Below are 23,625 nucleotides of genomic sequence, written 5' to 3'. Positions count from 1 at the left end.
CAATATTCACTATTTAATATATAATTTAATAAAAACTTACAAAAATAATTTCTATTCTTACATAATATAGAATTTAAAAATGTTATTAAAAGTAGAAAAGATTTTAAAAAATATTGATAATGTACTTAAAATATAATATTTTTACAATTTTAATATTAAAAATAAAGAAAATTTTGGTAGTCAAAATCCGGGGGATACCCTAACAAGAAAAGAAACTGTCAACATCATTCTTTGAAACCCAAAAAAAAAAAAAAGGAAATAAGAAGATAAATATGATAACTTTCTCTTATTTATTTATGTTTTGTCATACATACACCATGACAAATATTAGCATAGAAAGTCGTCCATTGTCAGGACTTATTTTGTTGATACAATGTGACAACTTATTACTTTTATTTCAAGCTTACAGAGGATTGATGGTGCTATTTTAACTTAAATCTTAACATGAATTTTGAGTCCATGATTTCAAGCAATTTATTTAACAGAGATGATGAATGAATTTGATACCACAAAAAATTATCTTTTATTTTCATCATCTACTATTAAATATTGCATGATATCATTACCTTAAAATTATGTTAAAATTTTAAGCTGAAAGTTTTAGGCAACCTCCGTTACTTACTAATATCTCTCAGGGACAGAAAGTAATATCGTAATTAGGACCACCAGTGCAAGAAAATGTGCTAGTGCGATCATCATAAGCATAGCTATAAGCTTGAGGGCACTGGTCTTTGAAAATCTTAGAATATTTAGTCGGTGGGCAAGTCTCAGGTTTATTGAATGCCCCAGTGCAACAATATTGTGGTTCATTAAAAGCTGCACATGCACTCTTGCAAGCAATAACATTCCCATCGGATCCTTTGACTGCTAGCTCTGATGGACAAACAGCATTCACGTTGGCTTTACAGCTAGATGTCGTGCAAGTAGCACCAGAACCGCCTTGTGGGGCAACTGAAAGAGGCAAGTTAAAGCCATCAACGAGGCTAAGATCGAAGAAATCTTGTCCTTTGTCTGCAGCAATTGTGAATTCCACGAGAGATGCCGGTGGGGCTGCACCATTACCGTTGCATGTGACTTGGCCTGAGCCACAATCTGCAGTGGCGCAAGTGAACTTGCCGGAGGAATCTCTAGAGCACTGTGTTCGAGCCCAGAAACGGCCTTTCCAAGGGGAAGGAACATCGAGAGTCTTTTTTGCTTTGGATGCTAACTCGAACCCATTTTCTGACAGCTGAGCACCTCCATCTGCGGTTAGGGCTCCCGGCCAAATAGTGTTTTGGCAGTTGTTTGTGAACGTAATCGTTGCCAAGTGCGCCCCTGCATAAAATATACGCATTAGTTGTTTATTAGGTGACGTTTGAGAGAAACTTCTGTGGGGTAGGTCACCTCAGCGTCCGTCCACTAAGAAGTCTCACAGCAAGACCTAACAGCAGGTCTTTAGTGTGCAGGTGCACCACATAAGTTTTTCTCGATATATATGCTAATTCTTAGACAATTTAGATAAAACACTAAAAAAATAGAGTAATTGTAACTAAATCGATGCTGGTTTACGCATTTAATTACAAACACCATAAAACTGTATTAATTTCTCATTATTTTTACCAGCTCTCTATCTCTTTAGCATTTTTCTTTCATAAATTCTGTTTTGAACCCAAGATTCAAGATGTGGTTTTCATGACTACAAGATATTTCGACTCATTTCGTGATTATGGGCAACGCTTTGGACCACTTTAAAGTTTTACAATAAGTACAAAGATAATATTAATATTGAAATTTGATCTGAGCCATAAAAAATCATGGTAAAATGAATTTACATAATGACCGTAATTAATCATAAAACTGATAACAATCATTTAGTGGGCTATTGATTTTTTTAAGATTGATAAAAATTGCCAAACCAATATGAACATGCAGAGTATTCTTGATGACTTGGAAATGCACTGGTGAAATCCATGCATGAGACGCTATGCTTATCAATTAAAGACGAATAAATAAAATATCAAAAGAAAATGTTGTTTACCAGAGATGAGGAAGGAGAAGGTAAGGCAAAATATTGCTCGGGTATTCATCATGAAAGCTGAGGCTTTGCTTGATTAACTTTTATTTGATGAGTTCTATGCTGGAAACAAAGCAGAGATTGATATTTATAGGCTTACTGGCTTAAGAGTTAAGAAAAGACGCATTGATCCTGTGCTCCGATATTAAAATCTTGGAGGTTTCAACTTTCAACAGGGGATAATGCCGTGTTCTTCGGGTTAAACTTTAAAGCGTAAATTAATGTTAGAGCGTCAAACGGGATAATGCCGTGTTCTTATCGCCCATGTGTCGGCATGGTTCATACTTTTCCAAATAAATTTTTTAACTTTCTAGAATTTAAATTTAATTAACCAGTTAAATAAAATTATTTGAAAACGATTATGCCTCTGGAAACAACAAGTTAGTCACATTTATTTATCTGTGATTGACAAATAGATAAGTTGGTAATCATTTCAAAATAAATGCACGTACATTCCCAAGTCTTGAAAATCAATTTGAAGACTTAGCATCATACAAATGTAACTTAAAGTTTTATTTTAATCATAAGATGAAAAGGCCCAAAACAAATTATTTCCTAGGGTTCCAAAATCTTTATAGCTGCTTCTAATTTCAAGTGAAGTGATATTCATATATTAGATAACAAACAGAAATAATATCCAATCAATAATTTATAAATCAATCATTCAATGTATGAGTGACATATGCATCAACACTTGGAATGAAAATAATGAGATTTAATTTGGAAATTAAGTTTAACGTTATTATATTATAATTGTAAAGTTATCTCTACACACAACTCTGAAAAATTGCATTTTGTTGTCTTAACGTCAATAAATCTGAATACTTCAATTATTTTAGTAATCAATTGTTTTTCAAATGGCCAGACTGGCTTCCTTGAGTTCCCAGGAGAACTTGGGGCCTAAGTAGGTCCTACTGTATTCAATTAAATAAATTCCGGTCAAATTTGGTACGAGGAACATTCAAACTTTAATCCATTAATTCTGTTGTAACAAGCCAAACTAACTCGATTGTCAGAAGAAAGTATATAGTTTGATTTAATAGTCCATTATATCCTTATAGTTTATTAAATATCTTATTCCTCTCTTTCTTTCCTTTTTTTTATAAATAATTTAATGATTTTACCGTTAATGAATTTGGATAATTCAAAATAAATGAAAAAAAACTTATTTCAAACAAAAAATCGTTGTGAATTATATAATTTTTTAATTTATTTTCAAAGTTAATTTGAGAAATAAAAAGTACTACAATAATGCTCATATTGAAAGTCTTTTGCTTTGGCATACGACCCATTAGCGAGACTAATTTGTCTTTATTTATGGTGGATTTGGATTCATTACAAGTTATTCAATTTGTTTCAAGCGCATGTCATACACGTATAGAGTTGTTTTGGATTATCTCAAAGGTACAAACACTAATTTCAATGCCGCAGAGCTTCAAACTTCAAATATTGCAAGATTTTATAATCATCCTACTAATGTATTGCCTAAATTTGCTCTTAAGCATTCTAGATCTTTAGTTTGATTGGAAAATTATTCAAACATTCTAGAATGTTATCTTTAATTTAATCTTTGAAATATAATACTCCTTTTACTCCAAAATTAAAAAGAAAGTTTTAACTTATTATTATAAATAAAACTGTTAGCATGTTATTTCTTTTCAAAATAATTATTTTTGTATGTTTATATATTAATCAACATGAAATTCTAAAAAATGAAGAAACAATTGAAATATTTTTTCTAATTAAATTTAGAAGATCAACTAATTAACAGTGATATTATTATTACAAAATTATTTAAAATTTTCATAAGTATTCAAATATTTTCCTTTATAGAAAATAACATTTACATGATTAATTAATAATTATAGTGTTAATTTGAATAACTTTGGAAAATAATCTTTATTTTTAATATTTTCTAGTTTGAATAATTGACAATGATTTATGTTATTCATTTGAATTGTCCAAACTGTTTAACGGAAAAACTATCAAAATTAAGGAAAAAATTTGATATGCAAAGGCCTAATGGGATAATTTTACAAATTATAGTGATCTGTTGGAAGCATTGAGCCAAACGATAGGAATGTAAAGAACATTATTTACCCGTCTGAACTTAGAACTAATTTAGATTGTGCAATATGATGAAAACAATTGTGTATCTTTGCCAGAATCCATTGACTCACTAAATATAGTTTGTCGGCAGTAATTAATTGAAGAGAACTAACAGAAATTGACAATCTATTTCATGATTTCTTTCTAAATTTCATTGCATTTGAGAAATGTGGCCAGAACTGCCCAAATGTGATGAGTGGCAATGTACCTAATGGCTCACATCTCATGACTTCAATAATTTGTAAAAGTTTTTTTTTTTAATAGAATACTTTGTAAGAGTTACATACGTTTCGTTAAATTTTTTTTTTTTTTTATAATAGATATTCTGTCTTTGAAACTTCCATGAAAAACACCCTTGAACTTTCTAACAGAAGAAATCAAGTCTAAACGGAGTTCTCTTTGTACCGCTATCAGCGGAGCCCCCGATTTGGTAAAGAAAAGTACGCAAATGTCTTGACGTGAGGAAAATGCTAGGATGCTGGCTGTACGCGTGATTGCTCACACGTTGTGTTTAGTCATTGTTTCCTTCTGATTTAACTTAAGTTGTGACTTTTATGCTGTCTTGAAGTTATATTTATTGAGAAATTATCATTCATCGATCTTAATTTAATTTGTTCTGTTATTAAAAATATGAAGAAAATTTAAATTTATTTCATTTTTCATCTTATGTTTATAATTTGAATCAATCGTCTATAAAATGTTAACTGCTGTTTAATATCATGACAGGGGTAATTTAAATATTTAATATGCTAAATAATGAAAAATTATCAGTCATCCATATCAAGTTTACTATAAAAAAATACTTTGAAAGCTTAAATTTGTTTGAATTTCCACCATAAGTTTGCAATTTGTATCTACCGTCCATTAAAATGTCAACTGTCATTTATAATCGATGATTTCACAAGGGTAATTTAGACATTTAATATGTTTCTAGAACAAAAAAAATTAAAAAAATAAAAACTAATTTTTAGTACAAATATTTAATTAACTACACTTAACATCATAATTTCTTCCTTAATTAAAATCAAATTTATCTTCACAAATTTACATAATCAAACTTAGTCCACAAATTATCCAAGCCTTATTTCATATATACTCAATCAAACCCAATTTGTAGTGTCATAGCCGCCATTACACTATTATCACTTTCGCTGGTCTCATGGATAACTGCAACCACGAGAAGACTCCTCAATGGTCGATCTTCATAGCTCAATGCATGCTTTTGTCAATTACCTCTAATGACTGAAGGACTTAGTGGCGAAGAATGTTAGTGATGAAGGATTTGATGTAAATTCCGTGTTGATTTTGTCAATCCTAAAAGTTTATAGAGAGAGAAGATAAGGAATAAGATAGTGAGATGTATTTTATTTTGGTTTTGGTTTTATGTGGTTGATGAACGTTTGATACAAATTGTGGTTAGAGATCAAAATTGTTGATGGATTTTGTTTTGAAACAAAGAATTTGCTGGTTTTTTTTAGTTGGGAAAAAGACATCTATATTCCCAAGATTTGGAAAAACAATTATAAAGATCCCCAAATTTTTTAGAAAGGAACACAAAAATTCTTTTTTACCACTATACCCTTTGAACATATTAGTTAGAAAATTGACTTTAAAGTTTTTTAATTAATATAAATTTAATATAAATAACATAATCCATCTAGTAGACTAATAATGTTAAATTATTTTCACATTGAAAATAATATTAAATTTTAAATTATTATATTTGTTTTAATAATATATTTTTATTTATTATAAAGATTTTAAATAAATTTGTGGGTCAAATAAATTTACAAGTAACAAAATATCTCCCGATTAATAATACTAAAATTATTTTTTTACATAGTATTCAAAAATAATTTTAATTTTAATTTATTATTTAAATATTATGTTTCTATTCATTAATAAAAATTACTTTATTATAATAAAATAGGTCTAATAGATTACAAAAACAAAAAGACTTTTTGAATATTAAAATTATTTTAAAATGTATATACAGTTGCATTTATTTTTATGTCAGATTTCTATTTATTATAAAATTTTGGGTAAATTTTTTCACCAGGGTCAAGACCGACAAAAATTATTATTTAATTGAGATCAATTTAACAAGTATTAATTTAAGGATGATAAAACCCTTATTCAATTTAAATTGCATTTAAAGAAAATTATGAATGGAATTGTGTAATTAACACACCTAGAAAGTCTTGAAAAAAACTCGTCCTAAAGATTTACCATTAAAAAAACTAAAAATTCATAATCTAATAACAACACTAGTGTCCTAGAACAGTCCCTCTCTCCCCCTCTTTATTCAATTTCTACAGTAAAAAATTTCAGAAATGTTTAATAAATTATATTTCTCTCTCAATATTTAATATATTGAGTCTTTTGTTTTTAACTAATTAGAATAGAGCGCTCTTTTCTCTCTTTTTTTTCCTTCAAATTTCTTCTTTGTTATTTAGTTTATTCAATTTCCTTTTTTCCTTGAAGTTGCAGGATGATATTTTCTTAATAAATCAGTAGCTCTTTTCTTCTTGTGTGTGTGTGTGTGTGTGTGTGTGTGTGTGTGTGTGTGTGTGGTGTGTGTGTGCGTGTGTGTGTGTGTGTGGTGTGTGTGTGCGTGTGTCATTTTATATTGATACTTGAGATAAAGAGAAAAAAAAATCAAGAGTTTTATTTGAAGTGTAGAACTGAAAATTGGTTTGATATATAATTGACTTTTATTGCCAAAATAATATTTTAGAGATGGTTATAATTAGGAATCATTAGTATGAATCTCGTTTAAGTTTTAGAAGATGACCCAAACGCGAGTCTTGATCAACGAAGAGAGAGAAAAGTGGGGTTTCGATTACTTACAAATGACAATATTATTTATTTAGAAAAAGAATAGTTTTGGTATTAAGTGGGGTATAATTGAAAAAGAGATTTTAAGAGAATTTTACAGGGTCCCAATAATTCAATTCTATTATATATTATTATTAGGCCCATATCTATCAAGTCAAACCGTTTATTTGAAAGCAAAGGCGAATCACAAGTTTTTGAATATCCTTACGCGTAATTTCCTCATTCAGGCTTAAGTTTTTTTATTTCTTAGTCCAACAATTTCTCTAACAAACCCACTTCAATTTTGTTGAGGCAAAAACTTAGGATATCATAAACGAAAATAGATAACAACATTGTACGACACCTAATAAAAGATTTAAAGGGGGCAGAAAGTTACATTATAACGATTAGCCCCACCACATGAATACGTAGGGGGGTTATTATCTGCCGGATAGGTGTGAGCCAAACCGCACAGCTGCTTAAATTTCTTGGAATACTGATTAGGCTGGCAAGCTTGGCCACTGAAATTCTCAGTACAGCAAAATCTTGCATCTCTTAACGCATCACATGGACTATTGCATGCTACATACGATCCATTTTTGTTTGTGGCCACCAATTCTGGAGCGCACACATTGCTCAAGTCCGCAATGCAATCCACAACAGGGCATGATGATCCAGACCTGTCCACCAACGTCCCGCCATCCGGTCTGATCCGGATCGGAACATTGAACCCGTGGTTCAAGTTCACTTCGTACGACACTTCAGATTTATTATTGATTGATAAATTGAGTAAGGTAACAGGGTATCTGGGCATTGGCCCTTGGCAATCAACTTGGCCTGTCCCGCAGTCTCCGGTCTCACAAGAAAAGTAAAACGATTCATTATTGGAGCATTTGGTTCGCGCCCAAATGCTACCGGTCCATGGTTCCGGCATGCTAAATATTTCCAGGGTGCCAGGTGCATGCTCAGAGTTGAAGTCGCCAGAAGATGGAGATGCAGCAAGCCACACCGTGTATGAACACTGGTTCTCAATATTAAGAATTACTTCAGACTGCCCACCTGAAAAAGGAAGCAAAAAAAAAAGATTCAAAATTAGCCATCCATTCCATTTCCTGGGTTACCTTTTTGCTTTTGTGTGTGTACACAAAAATGACTTACCAGAAATGATCAACAAAAGTAGGAGCAGGCTGGAAATAGAAGCTTTGTTTTCCATTACTTGTGTGTTTTCTGAGTAAGAAAACTAGCAATTAGAATGGGAAGGTATCCTTTTGTTTATTTTTATAAGCAAAGCCAGGAACATATTCTGGAAAGAATCAACCATAATATAAAATTTGCAACTCATTAATGAGTTAACTACAAAATGAAAGGAAATCACTGTGATGTCAAAAGCATATCCATTGAATTAATATATTGTGTTTATATTATAGTCGCCAGGCTGGACAAATATCTGTTATATATCCCAATAAATGTTTTGCTCTTTACAGGCTTTGCTTATACCATAAAAGTAAAGTAAAAAACTTAAAATTCAACAATTTTTTTTTTCCAATTTTATTATATTTTGGCTTAATTTGGCGATGCTCATTTGCAAATTCCAAGATATGCAATTGAATGCACAATTAATTTTCGTTTGCAGCATGTCTTTAATTTTTAGGGTAAATTTCACCCCACCCTCTTATTATATTGACATATTTCAATTCATCTTCCAAAAGTGTGAAAACGTCAATCTACCCTCCAAAAACCGTTAACTCCATGTTAGTTTTAACATCAAAAAGAATAAAATTGTATTTGTATATATACCGTAACGAGCGTTAAATATAGAGCCTTGTGCACATCAAATCAATATCAACAACACTGTACACATGATATGTGCGTTAGATATAGAGGCTTGTGCACATCAAATCAATATCAGCAACACTGTACACATGATATGTAAGCATAGATTTAGAATTAAATAATCAAACTAATTTGATTTAGTAGATATATATAAGGCCTAAGGTTTCCACCAAAAGATATAAAAATACTTTAAAAAAAAAAGAAAAAAGCCGCAATATACAAAATCAAAGAAAAAGTAAAATTTCTTCTCTAAGTTTAAGAAAAAAATTCTTTTATTACTACTTGCTTTTAGTAGTGATAGAGGCGCTCACACGTTAAGTGCAAATCAAACTTAAGACATAAGTTAAAAAATCTTTGGGTGACAGATAGTGATTTGAATGCCCAAATTATTAGTGCAAAAAAGCAAAGATACGATTTCTAAATTATAGTAATTTTATATGTTATGTGAGAATTCCAATCTAATAATTTCCACTGCAAAGCATTTTAACCAACACTCATAAGGGAGAAAGTCTAGGCAAACATATGAACTCATCACTCATCCAACTATAAATAAAATTATTTGGATTCTAATAAAAAATATCAGTAACGAATTTAGTAGGAACATTGGACATAGAATTGATGGATAAAAAAATTGAAGCATTTAAACCCGTAATAGTAAAGTTCAACCCAAATTAAGGTTTAATCCAAACAAAACCAAATTTTATAAAATAAATTTGGTATCTAAGCTAAATTTTTGGGATCCTACCTAATTAATAGGGACATCTGAGAGAAAATTAGAGGAAGTATTAATTGAAATACATAAACCCAAAAGGGAGAATATTTATCAAAACTAGGAACTCATTCAATGAAAAATAATTTTATTTAGAATTTAACCCAAAAATATTTAATAAATATATTTAATATAAAACTAATGGACAAATAACTGTAACATACCTATGACACAAAAAGTTTAACCTAAATTAGAAAGTACCTCACTAAAAGTAAAATTATAAAAAAAAACTTAACCCAAATATTTGAAATATTAATAAGTTAAATCAGAATATTCAACACAAAAATGGTAGAATAACTAGTTGACACACATTAAACCCAAAAGCAGAAAATAGAAACAAATTTAAAAACTTATTCAACGTAAATGAATTAACTTAAAATCTAATATAGAATATTGGTATTTAATGAATTCAATACAAATATTAAACACAAAATTGGTGGACTAATAAATTAACACATTTTATCCTATAAGCTAAAAAATTTAACAAAACTCAAGAACTAGTCCAACCAAAGTAAAATTATAAAAATAAATTTAACAATTTAACCCAATTAATTAGAATCTTATCGAGTAATTGAAATATTCAACGTAATGACAGTGGAATAACTAATTGAAACATGTGAGTCCAATGGAGGTATAACCATAAAATTCATCCAATAAAAAATGAATTTATTTGAAATTTAACTGAAATATTAACATTGAATGTAAGACTATTAAAAAAAATTAGTTAATTATTAGTTGAAATAAGTAAAAATATTTGACGAAAAATTAAATTATTTAAAAGTTAACTAGCAATACTAGTATTGAATGAATTTTGTGAAAATATTAAATACAAAACTAGTGAATTATAAGTTTAGAATATTAAAAACAAAATTAGTTAATTATTAGTTGAAATAAGATAAAAAATTTAACAAAAATTAAATTATTTAAAATTTAACCAGCGATACTAGTATTGAATGAATTTTGTGAAAATATTAAATAGTTAATTATTAGTTGAAATAAGGTAAAAAAATTTTAACAAAAAATTAAATTATTTAAAATTTAACCAGCAATACTAGTATTGAATGAATTTTATGAAAATATAAAAATACAAAACTAGTGAATTATAAGTTTGAAACAAAATATGCGAATAAGTAAAAAAAAATCGACCAAAATTAAAGACTTGAAATCAACTTGAAACATCAACGATATATTAGTATTTTAACTAAAAGAGCAATATTATAATTATGCTCAAATATTTTTTTATGTTAAATAGATGTTAATTATTTAACAATTTCCTTAATCTTTTCTATTTCATTTTCTTTTATTTCCTCAGCACTAAAAATAACTTTCTATAAATTATTCAATCATCAACCGGTAAGAACCCGGTCAAGTTTTGCACCATCTGTATCTGCATTGTAGCAGATAACTATTAAAAAATAGATGTCGATGAAACATGGCTGAATGAAGACAAACAATCAAGAAAAATTTTAAAAAGGATTAGGATTCAATATTGAGATAAGTTTTTACTGAAAAATTTAAAAATTCAGTACTATTTTTTTTTTTTTATCTAACTACCATTGATTTAGTGCTCAGCAAAAACTCAGCTCAGTACTGAATCTTTATCCTTTTAAAAAACCCACACGATCCTCGCCCAATCACCATATAGCAAAAAGGCACCATAGCAGGCCTTGCCATATGTACTGAGGTAACAGACCTTTGGCAGGAATCGTTTGCCTACATAATAATGAAATTTCTTGAAACATTCATATGGAGAAATTCATGAATGAAATTAAAAGACTTATCATTCTCAACCCAACAAAGTACAGTAATAAGGATTCTCAAGATCTAAATTAAAAAAAAAAATGGTAAAGAACTCCAATCTAAGACTCCTGAGCCACACAACTGAACATTTATCACAGTTGGCCATTCTGGAGAACTGCCACTAGAAATATTTAAGATCAACCCAAAAATTTAAGATTAGCCATCCTCTTCCGAATAATATCCCCAGTATACCATCCAACAGCATGGCAGATAAGCTCATCTTTAAATGCCACTCTAGAAAAATCAAATAGAACTGGGCAGTCAGTCACAAATGCACAATGGCAGTTCAAATTTTATTATAAGTCCAAATAAAAGAAAGAGCATGGAAAAACCCAAAAAGTAAAATAAATCCAAAGTATTCAAATATGGAGTAGCGATAAGGAGCAGACATCTTCACTTTAAAATCATTCAAACGGAGCTAAAAGACCCAAAAACAAAAAAAATCTCAAATGCACTAAGCGACAAAACATAGTGCATTGCAGTCCATCTTTTCCTTATCTTTTAGTTCCATTCGCTTTTCAAAATCATCTGGACATCCCCACACCTAAGCACCATTCTTCAAATAAGTTCCACACTTCAAACATAAACTACATATTTGCAAAGTTAAAATGACCATGCATGTTATAAAAACTCAAATCTCAATGTCACAACCATTATACAGTCAACACAGCACACCATCGAGAAGATTTCAATGGCTTAAAGAGTTATCGGAAGTACACACCCAATGTCATAATCACATCTCAATTGATATCGAAGCTTCTCAGCTTGTTCATGAGATAGGAAATAAAATGAAATGGAGAATAAAACAACAAATTATTATCAATTAATTTTAAAAATGGCATGATGAAAATCATTCAAAACCTTCAACATCTGTAGGCACCTCAAGTGGTTCGAAAAAATTGAAAAAAGATCTCTCTGCCTTCTCTATCCAGCATTGTCCTGGATACCAATGAATCACCGTCCTACACAACAGTAGCACCAGCAAGCAAAATTTAGATCAAGGTATAACAATATAGAAAAAGACTTATTCTCAATAATCTTACTGCAAACACTATAGCTCTCAAAGTAAGTTACCCAATAGCTTCCTCGAGAACAATATCAGTTTCATCAATCATGCGATAAGTCTTTTCCAAGACAGAATTCTTGAAGTAAGGATTGGGGCCAAAGGTGAATTCAAGCTTAAACCCCTCAGAATCATTAATCCTAGACCACTTAATGTCTGTAAGATACTTCAAAGCTCCTTGATCATGCTTGGCAATCTGATTCGGAAGAAAATATTTCAAGAACACAAATCCTTGACCATGGCAAAAACAAATAAAAATAAAAAATGGAAGAAAAAACCTAAATACTCTAGTAACTTACATTCTGACGAAGCCCATGGTGACTTTTCATCGCAATAAACCAGAAATCAGGTACTCCTTTCTCTGCATTACGAGCATAAACAATCAAATATAAATCCACAAGGACATTTGCCACAATAATTTTAAAGGAATTTCATAATTCCTATGTTGATATTCGAAGGGTACCTTTGGTAGCTTTATCCTCTGACTGGACCATTGCACCATCATTAGGAGCCCCTTTCACTTCAGTAACACCGTTGACAATGTCATACCTCTGTACGGTACAACCAATTGGATTATAGGAAATTACATGAATCAAGCTTCAAATAATCCGAGAGAAAGCTCATGCTGTCATGCATAACATACACATGAATGTAAAAAGACACAGGGCAACCATGCCCTCACACAGGAATGTCTATGGCACTATTTTAACATAGCCTCAAGAGCACACCAGGCTAATCAGTATGTGGCCCACAGAAGAGGAAACCCAATGCAGTTTTTGGTAAAACAAAAAAAGAAATGTACAATTTCCTTTTCTTTGCCTTTCTTTTTTTCTCTTCAAATATCCCATAAAAGAGACTACCCCATCGTTACATTAAATGGGTCTGGATATTCTTAATTCCCAAGTAAATATATTCACCTTCCTATACAAAAGCAGAAAATTTTGTTAGATAAGATGGTAAGATAACTTGGTGTCTAGAGGCTGACACAATTTAACATAATTGGCTTCCTCTTTTCTTCTCTTCTCAAAGAATTCTGCCTCCAATTTATTAAGCTCAATCTGTAAATCATTAAAGAGTCATCAACCTCATCTTGTTGTCGAGTGTTTGAGCAATTAAGAAATGAAAAAACCATGAAGGGTGCAAAATACACCCAACAACATAAACGAAAACCAAAGTTGAAGAAATTTCCTCAAATGTGGAAATTTTTACAGTAAATTTATGAAATAAACAAACATGATATTTATAATGATGTCAAATTGTCATTTGAGGCACTGACCAAGTTGATTACCATTATAAAGTGAGTCAGAAACTAGTAATATAATGTATATCAACATTGTAGAGGGAAGTTAATGAGAACTGTCTGCCGTACTCAATATGACTTTCCATTTTAAGGCATTGGTCAATATTATTAACAAGATAATCATAAACCATTTACTACATTGAATTAGTGGCAAAAATGTCAATCAACTCCTATTACCCACCAAATATATCCAAAAATAAAGATTTTTGAAATACACAATTTATCATGTCCACACCATACTAATAGCACAAAGTGACATCATATCAATGACCCAGTTAAAATAAAAAAGAACTTGCCTCAATCTTTCTGAGAGACTCATTTTTCTGAGCCAAGTTCTCAGCTGCAGGGTTATCAAATTCAATCTGTAAAATCAATGATCCTTACATCAGGTAATGATGAAATACTCAGGTCTACTATTGACCTCATTTTGATCTTAGAATTATTGAAGGATTTGACTGACCCAAAAGACTACAGTAACATACCTTCCTTTTGGTCCGTCTCCCACAAGTTGCATCCCCACTAAACCATGAAATAGCATGGCAAACAATCTCCTTTTTAATTGTCACACTACATAAAAAAATAGAACTCTGGAATCCATTACAAGCCCCATAAAGTTAAAAACTCCAAAGTGTTCAAATACGTTCAACCCTTCAAACCTAAACTACATATTTGTGAAATATAATCACCATGCTCGGTATAAAAACTCAATTCCTAATATCATAATCACTGTACAGCGGACAAGGAGCATTATCAAGAAGATTTACATGGCTTAAAAAAAGAGGTATCAAGACTACATACCCAATTTCATAATCATGTTCCAATTGATGAAGAAGCTTAACCTATTCAAGAAATTGAAAAAGATAAGGAACCGAAAATAAAACAACCAATTATCCACAAGTCATGATGTGAATCTTACATCAATAGATTCGTCATATACAGGGAATTCAAGTGATTTGAAAAAATTGAAAAAACTTTTCTTTGGCTTCCGTGTTGAGCATTCTCTTGTCAAGCATTTTTCTGGATACCATTTAATCTTCGTCCTACAAAACACCAACAGAACAACAAGAACAAAATTTTTGATCATCTAAGGTATAACAGTAGGGAACAAGACTTCTCAAATCTCAATGATCTTACTACGGATTCCAAATGATATAGCTCGCAACATAATTGCAAGGAAAGAATAGAAGTTAATTACCCTATTGCTTCATCAAAAATAAGTTTAACTTCATCAATCATGACGAACTTCTTTGCCAAGACATAGTTCTTGAAGTATGGATTAGGGCCAAAGAAGAATTCAAGCTTGAATTCACGACAACAAACAATCCTGGACGACTTAATGTCTATAAGATACTTGAGAGCTTCTTCATCAGCCTTAGTAATCTGATTTCAAGGTATATTGCAAAAAAAAAGGTTTTAAGAACGCAAATCCTTGATAGTGGCAGCAACTTAAAAAAAAAAATTATGCTCAAATAACTTACTTCTTGAGCTAGTAAGGAATTATTTGTCATTGCAGTGAGCCAAAAATTAGGCACTCCTTTCTCTCCATTTTGCATGCAAACAATCAAATATAATCCACGACGTCATTTGCCAAAATACACCTTAGAGAAAGACCCCAATTCCGATGTTGATATTAAAAGAGTACCTTTGCTAGCTTTATCCTCTCCGAGGTCCATTGCTCCATTTGCGGCCCCTTGAACTCCATCAAGGCCGTTGACAATGTCAAATCTCTACAAGTAGAGTACATGCAACAATCAATGTGTCTAAAGGAAATTAGATGAACTAATCTTCCGCATTCTCCCAGACAAATTAATTAGGCTCACATGATACAAGTTAAATGTTAAAAGCCAAAGGGCAACAATGCCCTTGCACAACTAGAATAGTTATGGCACTATTTTAAACACCTAGCATCAAGAGCACACCAGACTATAAAGAAAGAAACCCAAATTATTTTTTAGATTGGACGGCATGAAATGATACCTTGGTGAACAGAGGCTGATAAAGTTTTTCACATTCAGCTTCGTGCCTTGCTCTCTCCTTGAGGAATTTTGCTTCCAATTCATCACGTTGCCTCTGTATCTTATAGAAGAATCATCATGTTAACCTCCTCTCCTTGTCAAGATTTTCAGCAATTATAACCATCAGTAATTACCATGAAGTGGCAAAACGGTCAATCTATAACATGTAGCAACAGAATAACATGTACATATATATATATAACACAGATAGTGATGACATAATCTATAGCGCACACAATGTGGCAGTGAAAATATAAATAACAAATCATGCACGTGCCTGTATCTGTCTGAGAGCCTCAATTTTCTGCGTCAAATTCTCAAGTTTATCCTACACAATAACAATTAATCGTCCATTAAACAATCAAAGCCCTAAATGTAAACATATATAATACTAATCTTACTAAAAAAGCAAAAAATAAATGAGACAATCATCACTTAATTACCTTTGGAACGGCCAGGAGGTTGGCTCGAGCCCCTTTGTCAAGGGCTACACGGAAACCAAAACAAAACGAGAGTCAGATCAGGTAGTTAATAATTGATGAACTAAACCGAAATTAGAGTTTTGAAGACTAAGGTTACATGCACGGAGATCGTTATCCTTCTCGTCACTGCACATCGTGGAGGATAAATGACGGTTTTTCAGAGAAAGGATTAGGATGCTAAAACCCTAAAATTAATTAGATGGCGAAAGGAAAAGATGAATTTTGGTTTAAAATGTAGAAACGTGGCCGCTCTTAGAAAGTTAAAATCGTTTTCCACAAGGGAAAGGATATATTTTTATCTATGGAAAATCAAACTTTAATTTCCGACACGTCGCTTTGTGCAACTTGCCTTCTTTCGATATGGTCATTTGTGTTCAAATTCTAGAGAAATAGGATCTTACTCGGAAAATAATTTCAACTTTGTCTAATTTTTAAAAATAATTCTAATTTATATTATAAAAAAGTTTTTTGCATTAAAATTATAAAAAAAGAAGTTTGCGCGTGCATGATTTTCCATATCCGAAAAAAAAAATTTTCCATATCCAATAATATATCTAAAAAGAAACGGCATCATAATAATAATAATAATAATAATAAACAGTTATTCGATGAGAATGAAAAGGTCGTGAAAATTTTAACGCACAGCTTCAATTGAATATTGACATGCATGTACGTACTGGACCGAACTGCGAAACGACTCAAGGAAACTCCATGTTGAGTCTCAGTTTCATTGAAAAGAGGCCGCGGCCTCAGAAAGACGAAGAAACTTCCTTCCTTCTGACACGACAACCAACCGTATGAGCTTACGTTTCACCCACAGCTGAAGAGATTTTTCAACACCACGTGGCAATTTCATTAATCCTCCGCAATTCAACGTAGGCCACGTATGTTATGTAAGCTCAACTCCGCAACAAAATACACGATGAAAGACTCCAAGAGAGGGGAAGAGATGGGAAGAGGGAGACGCGCTAGTTACGTTTCGCTTCGTCTCGCTTCGTCTGGCGTCTCCTTTAGAATCTGGGTTTCTTTTTAACAACAGTAACATGTGTGCTGTTTCTTTGGCTTAACGGACAACGATACTCTTCATGCCCTCCACGGGTCACCTTTTACTATTTTGCATGCGAATTGCGTTGTTATTCATCATGATGTCTTTTGTCTTGTCTCGTCTCGTCTTAATAGTAGTAGCGGTCTTGATTTGGATCTTCAGGATGTTTTATAGTATTTCATCTTTTACAAAATTTCAGACAAAATTATGCCAATTTTCTTACTTTTCTACCCTGTTCCCTGATTAATTTTCTCGTTTCTTGTAGCTTTCGTGCTTGTGTTTGTTTTGCAAGAAAGTTGTGAGAAAACTTGGTGAATAGTGGTGCGATGAATTTATAGGGGACATAATGAAACTTTTGAGCTCTTTGGATGTGCGGTTTGATTTTGAATGATTATTCTACTTAGTAATCAATTCTAATTACATTTGGTCGAGATTTTTAATGAAATGGCAAAAGCTGAAGAAATTGGAAGCAGAGAAGCTGAAAATCATGTCTCTGTGCAAGTGAGTAATTTTCCAAAAGATCTCTACTGCTTGCTTTGCTTATGGCTTTAATGCATGCGCTCGAACATGGACTAAATATCGATCCACGCCTGGATTTACCATTGTATTCGCTGGGTTTCGTTGGGTTGACCCGACCCAAAACCAATGTGAAATTGGTTAGAGAGTTTAAGTATTGGCAATTTTCTTTTGAAGTCTTTAAAAATCTTTTTGTATATTTTACAATTTTAGATTTGTACGGGATTTAAATAATAGTAACACATTTAGAGTTAGTATGAATCTAACTGGTGAGTTCATAACGAATCAATAGTGTGTTCGTAGCGATGGCAATGGGTCGAGTCAGGCCTGATCATTGAAATGAATTTCCAGCATTAACTTACCCTATTTTCCTCTAGGTTACTAGTTTTATGTGTGGTTTATAAATTTTTTATTTTATTTTACACACTTAATATCAATTTACAAGTTTTATTTATTTTTCTAGACTTTTTTTTTTACAATTCTTATGACCAATTTACCGTTCCAACATTAGTTTACCATTTTTACTTTAAATTTACGAGTCCTGTGGTTTACAAATTTTTTGTTTCCTTTTACATTTAATATTAATTTACAAATTTTAAGTAATTTTTCAAAACTTTTTTTTAACAATTGCGAAGGTCAATTTACCATTTCAACATTAATTTACCTATTTTTTTTCTTCAATTCACTTGTCCTATCTGTGCTTTACAAAATTTTTGTTTCATTTTACACTAAATGTCAATTCACAAGTTTTATGTCATTTTTCTAAATTTTTGTTTTGTTTACAATTCTAAAGACCAATTTACCACTCGAACATTAATTTACTCTTGTTCTTTCAATTTACTAGTCTTATATGTAATTTACAATTTTTTGTTTCATTTCACATTTAATGTCAATTTACAAGTTTTATGACACGTTCCTAATTTTTTGTTTTTTTTATAATTTTAATGGTCAATTTACCACTTCAACATTAATTTACCACTTTTTCCTTCAATTTACTAGTCCTATGTGCACTTTACAAAGTTTTTGTTTCATTTCACACTTAATGTCAATTTACAAGTTTTATATTATTTTTCTAAGTTTTTGTTCTTTTTATGGTTCTAAAGATCAATTTATCTCTAACATTAATTTACTACTTTTTCGTTCAATCCACTAGTTCTATGTGTAAATTAGAAATATTTTATCTTATTTCACACTTAATCATAATTTATTTTCATTAGTTTAGTTCAGTTGCTCAATCCAAACCTAATGTGAAATTAGTTAGAGTGTTGGACTATTGCCTATTGGCATCCTTTTGAAAGTCTTCCAAAACCTTTTTTGTGTATTTTACAATTTTAGATAGTATCAAATTAAAATAATAGTAACAAATTTATAGTAAGTATGAACCTAACTGTTGAATACTTGATGGATCTACAGTTTATATCAATGCATCTTAATTTATATTTTTATTTATCTAAAGTGGGTAAGGATCATTAATTTTTTTTTTTTTAGTTTGGATATTTAGCCAAAAAACATAAATACATGATGGATTTGGAAAAAAGAAATCATATCATACAAATTCTTGTACAAACTTATTTTCTACAAACTGATGTAACATATATTATTTGGTTAGATTAAATAGCTCCTAGCTCGCATTATTTATTTTTATTTTTTTGTACGTTCATTCAATCAATGAATTTACACCACACCAACTTATATAAAATAAGTTTATACAAGAGTTTATAACTCTATCATCACTCTTCAAGCATTCTTAGGTGAAAGCAATAAGAATGACCTATATACAAAGATACTATTCAATTCAAAACAGTTCAATATGTTCAAAAATGTCCCTTTATTCACTATAAGAAACTAGCAATAGATGACAGACACTTTGTGATGGAAATGACGTACGTCATAAAAATATGATAGAGTCGTGATAGATTTTGTGTCTATCAAGTATTCATGATGGACTCATGATAGCAATTATGTCAATAATATATGACGACTTTGTGATAGAATATATTACATCAAGAATTCATGATAGAATTTTAATGTTGACTTCATTTTGGAGCTTTTTTTACTGAAATTTTTGGCATTATTTGAAATAAAATATTATATGAATCAAGAAACGTTGTCGTTTCACTTAAGTTGGAACGATAATTTTTTGCTTATAAAATGTTAAATATTTAAAAAATTTTATTATAAAATAAAAAACAAGCTATTAAAATAAAAATAAAAAGTTAAAATTAAATAGAAACCCTCGATTTTTTTTCTAAGTGTTGAGGTTCCCACCCATTCTCACACCAAACTCTTCTCTCATAAAACCACCTGAAACCTTAGCCTCCTTACAGCCACTCTCAATCGACCTAGGTAGATACTCACATCCATAGCCACCATGGCGGAAGCGTTCGAATTGGGCTGCATTTCTTGATGCAGCGAAAGCGTGGCGGTGCTCATGGCTCTACTAGTTGCATGTGAGGTTCCAGCGCGAGCTGACGGCATGTGATGACCACAAAAAGAAGCAGTACAGTGGCAATAAAGCGTGTTTCATGCTGGTTACAGTTGTCACAGACTAGAGGCATGAGCTTCCAATGGGCAATTTTAAATATTTTTTCTTTAATTCTTATTTTTTTATCTTATTTTTTTTAAATTTTTATCTTATTTTGGTGAGTGTTTGAGATTTATGGTTTGGATTTGTGCTGTTATGTGTCACTTTTAGTAACTACTCTACTAAGGACCTTAGTTTTTCTAGGAGAAGTTTTGCTTTGAAAGCTTCTGGTGCATTTCTAATGTCGTTGGAGCTATTCTTCTTGCTTTGACAACTTTTTCGTAATTTATATTCTCTTTGTTAGGTTGTGAGTGATAGCAAAATGTTCCGAGTTCATGTTGTATTTTTGGGGCATCCTCTACTGGAGGGGTTTCAAATGACATTTTCATTCTTTCTTTTTATTTTTGGCTTCCATCTTTGTCTATCTGAATACTATAAAGTTGCGGTTATGTTCTGCTTTTTCATTTCATTTTTGCAAATTTTTGTTGCAATGATGTTGGAATGTTTGTAGTTTATGTAGAGTATCCAGACTCTGCTATTTGGGGTCTCTGTAATGTGTTTCTTTTCCCCCTTACCTCTCTTTATTAATGGGTTGTGAATGGTATATTTAGAACTTAGTTGGCTTTTTCCCCCCCCCCCCCCCCCAATTTTCTGAAACGAAATACCCTTTTGCAGCAATTTTGAATGTCAAATTAACGCTTTATGGTTATACATCATTTTACTGTCAAATCTTTTTCTCATTTTGAATGTTAGCTTATGATTAATTTGTTTAATTGTTCGGTTGTGGTGCGGAATTTCGTGTGTAACGTGTGCAGGCACATGCACCTTCTCCAGGTTACTTTGTGTGATTGGATAAAGGTCCTGAAGACGATCTCTATTTGAAAAAGATTGTTAAGATGCGTCGCTGGCTCATTGTACTTGTCAAGTAGAGGAGTCTTATCCATCTCATGAAAATGAGTGCCTGAAAAGCCCAAAGAATTATCCAGATGGTATGTTTCTTTGGCCTTGTTGTCTCGATTTATTCTTGAATAGTGAAGCAGCTTTTGAATAGATGTAATACTCTGAATTCCTTGTTTATAGCATCACTTTTAATTGGTCTTGCAATTATATTTGGGTACATTTAATAATTTGTAATGATTCTGAACTTTTAACTATTTTATATTTAAATAGAACGATTTGGACATGGCTTTGATCTCGCATTTTACAGCTTAATAAGATAAATTAAAATTCATATTTATGATAGGAAATTCTTGATAATTTTAGCACTTGATTTTTAATATTATGTTGGACAATTGCTAGAGATGAGAAAAAGTTGGTTATGATAGTTGTTTTGATGATAAGATGGGTACTGATGTCAAGGATTCAGCAATTAATACCTTTTACTTTTCCTCATTTGTGGCTGCGCTTAAACTGAAATTCAAAATTGTTTTGTGAGAGCTTATTGCAGTAGATATTCTATTCTTTTTGCAGAAAATTGATATATCATTTGATTAGCAGAAACTAGTTTCATTGTGACTCTAAGTATATATTTACTATTGTAATTAAGTTTATTTTCACATAAGGCCTTCAAAAATAGCTATTGGCATAATTTCATATGGTTAAAAGGATATGAATAGATTTCTTATTTATGAATAAAGGCATACATCTGTAACTAGGTTCAATTGTTTTTCCACGCTTGTCCTATCTCAATCATTTTTCCACATTTTAAGGCAGCACAAAAAGGTCCCAGCTCCTGTGAAACCTGAAGTGCAGAAGGCAGTGCCACCTATTGAAGTGCCTGCATTGCCTTTGGATGAACTGAAAGAAAAGACGGACAATTTGGATCAAAGGCATTGATTGGTGAGGGATCATATGGAAGGGTGTATTATGCAAACTTAGAAAATGGCAAAGCAGTGGCTGTTAAAAAGCTTGATGTTTCCTCTGAGCCTGAGTCAAATGTTGAATTTTTGACTCAGGTATATTTGAAACTTCATAGAAGCATATTGTTTTTATTATTGCTTTGTTGTTATTGATAGCTGAATTTACGTTTTTAATGCATATGTTTTTGTCCCGCTATTTTATATCAGGTTTCAATTGTTTAAAGATTGAAGCATGAAAATCTTGTCGAGTTGCTTGGTTACTGTGTTGAAGGAAATCTCCGTGTTCTTGCTTATGAATTTGCTACAATGGGATCTCTTGATTAGGAGATAGGATGAGCTGATTTGGATTATACATGTAATTACATGCAAAAAAGGAGTTCAAGGAGCACAACCAAGTCCAGTGCTTGACTGGATGACACGGGTTAGAATCGTAGTTGATGCATTAAGGGGTTTGGAGTACTTGCATGAGAAGGTTCAACCTTCAATAATACAAAGAGATATCAGATCTAGCAATGTCCTTTTCTTCTAAGATTTCAAAGCAAAGATTGCAGATTTTAACCTTTCAAATCAGGCCCCTAATATGGCAGCTCGCCTTCATTCTACTCGAGTTTTGGGAACCTTTAGTTATCACGCTCCAGAGTAATGCTTCTGAAAATCTTCTATCCTATTTATTCGTTTTCTCTGTTCTTAATTCATTATTTCCTTGTTTGATGATTGGTTTGGTTCAGTACTTCTAACTATCAAAGATAATGCAATTACTACTGACAAATTTCTATATACCATATGACCTTGATTGATCCCAAACTTGTGACTTTGACTTTTATCCTATCCAAAATGACACTAAGTAAATGTAAAACAGTAAATTTTAAGAATGGATAATGTTCTGTTGAACTAGAATGATTTTTAAGAATGGGTACTGTCTACTGAACCAGAATGGTTTTTAGGAATGAGTTATGTTCTATTGAATTAGACTGCTCTGTCAGAGATGGTTTATAACGAAATAAAATATATTGATGTTTCTGAGATTTTAATCCCTTTATAATGGTTGTTGTTAAGGATTGTAGTGTAGATGTTATGCATTTGATAACATTGGGTATTTTGATTGACTTTGTATAGATTTATTTGCTGGTTTGGTTTGGAATGTTGCTGGGTATGTGGCTGGAATTAGAGTGCTATTAGAAGATGGTGGGTTGCTGGGTATGGGTTGGAGTGTTGCTGAGTGTCTGCATTGGAGTGTTAGAGTGTGGTTGTTGGAGTATTCCCACTGGAAGAGGGCATTACTACTCGAAGTCAAGCTTAAAGTCTTGCTATTGGAATATTTCCGTTAATCTTTAGAAGTTTTGTGGCTTGGTTTATGGGATTATAACTTAACTGTGTTGTTTTATATTTGGGATTTTTTTAATTTAAGATGTTTTATTATGTATTCATGGTGATTACATT

At 31.4% G+C, this 23,625-nt stretch overlaps 2 protein-coding genes and 2 pseudogenes across 2 annotated transcripts; 1 reads left to right on the top strand and 3 right to left on the bottom strand.

Annotated features, from left to right (window-relative positions):
• Positions 1 to 271: 271 nt before the first annotated feature.
• LOC18038101 (thaumatin-like protein 1b) lies at positions 272 to 2,136 on the bottom strand. The gene is made up of 2 exons (XM_006428419.2): positions 2,018 to 2,136; positions 272 to 1,314 (listed from the first exon to the last, which is right to left on the bottom strand). The coding sequence occupies exons 1-2, from the start codon at positions 2,067 to 2,069 to the stop codon at positions 632 to 634; spliced, it is 735 nt and encodes a 244-aa protein (XP_006428482.1). The 5' UTR covers positions 2,070 to 2,136; the 3' UTR covers positions 272 to 631.
• Positions 2,137 to 7,298: 5,162 nt separating this feature from the next.
• LOC18039420 (thaumatin-like protein 1) lies at positions 7,299 to 8,203 on the bottom strand. The gene is made up of 2 exons (XM_006428418.2): positions 8,138 to 8,203; positions 7,299 to 8,038 (listed from the first exon to the last, which is right to left on the bottom strand). Exons 1-2 carry the CDS (start codon positions 8,190 to 8,192, stop codon positions 7,356 to 7,358), a joined length of 738 nt encoding a protein of 245 aa, XP_006428481.1. The 5' UTR covers positions 8,193 to 8,203; the 3' UTR covers positions 7,299 to 7,355.
• Positions 8,204 to 11,502: 3,299 nt separating this feature from the next.
• On the bottom strand, positions 11,503 to 16,433 carry LOC18039419 (annotated as a pseudogene).
• Positions 16,434 to 17,730: 1,297 nt separating this feature from the next.
• LOC112097306 lies at positions 17,731 to 22,828 on the top strand (annotated as a pseudogene).
• Positions 22,829 to 23,625: the final 797 nt, after the last annotated feature.

Source organism: Citrus clementina, unplaced genomic scaffold (assembly GCF_000493195.1).
Source record: "Citrus clementina cultivar Clemenules unplaced genomic scaffold, Citrus_clementina_v1.0 scaffold_6, whole genome shotgun sequence".
Classification (NCBI taxonomy): Eukaryota; Viridiplantae; Streptophyta; class Magnoliopsida; order Sapindales; family Rutaceae; genus Citrus; species Citrus x clementina.
Note: the sequence above shows the minus strand (reverse complement) of the source record. Positions and strands in the feature narration are given on the sequence as shown.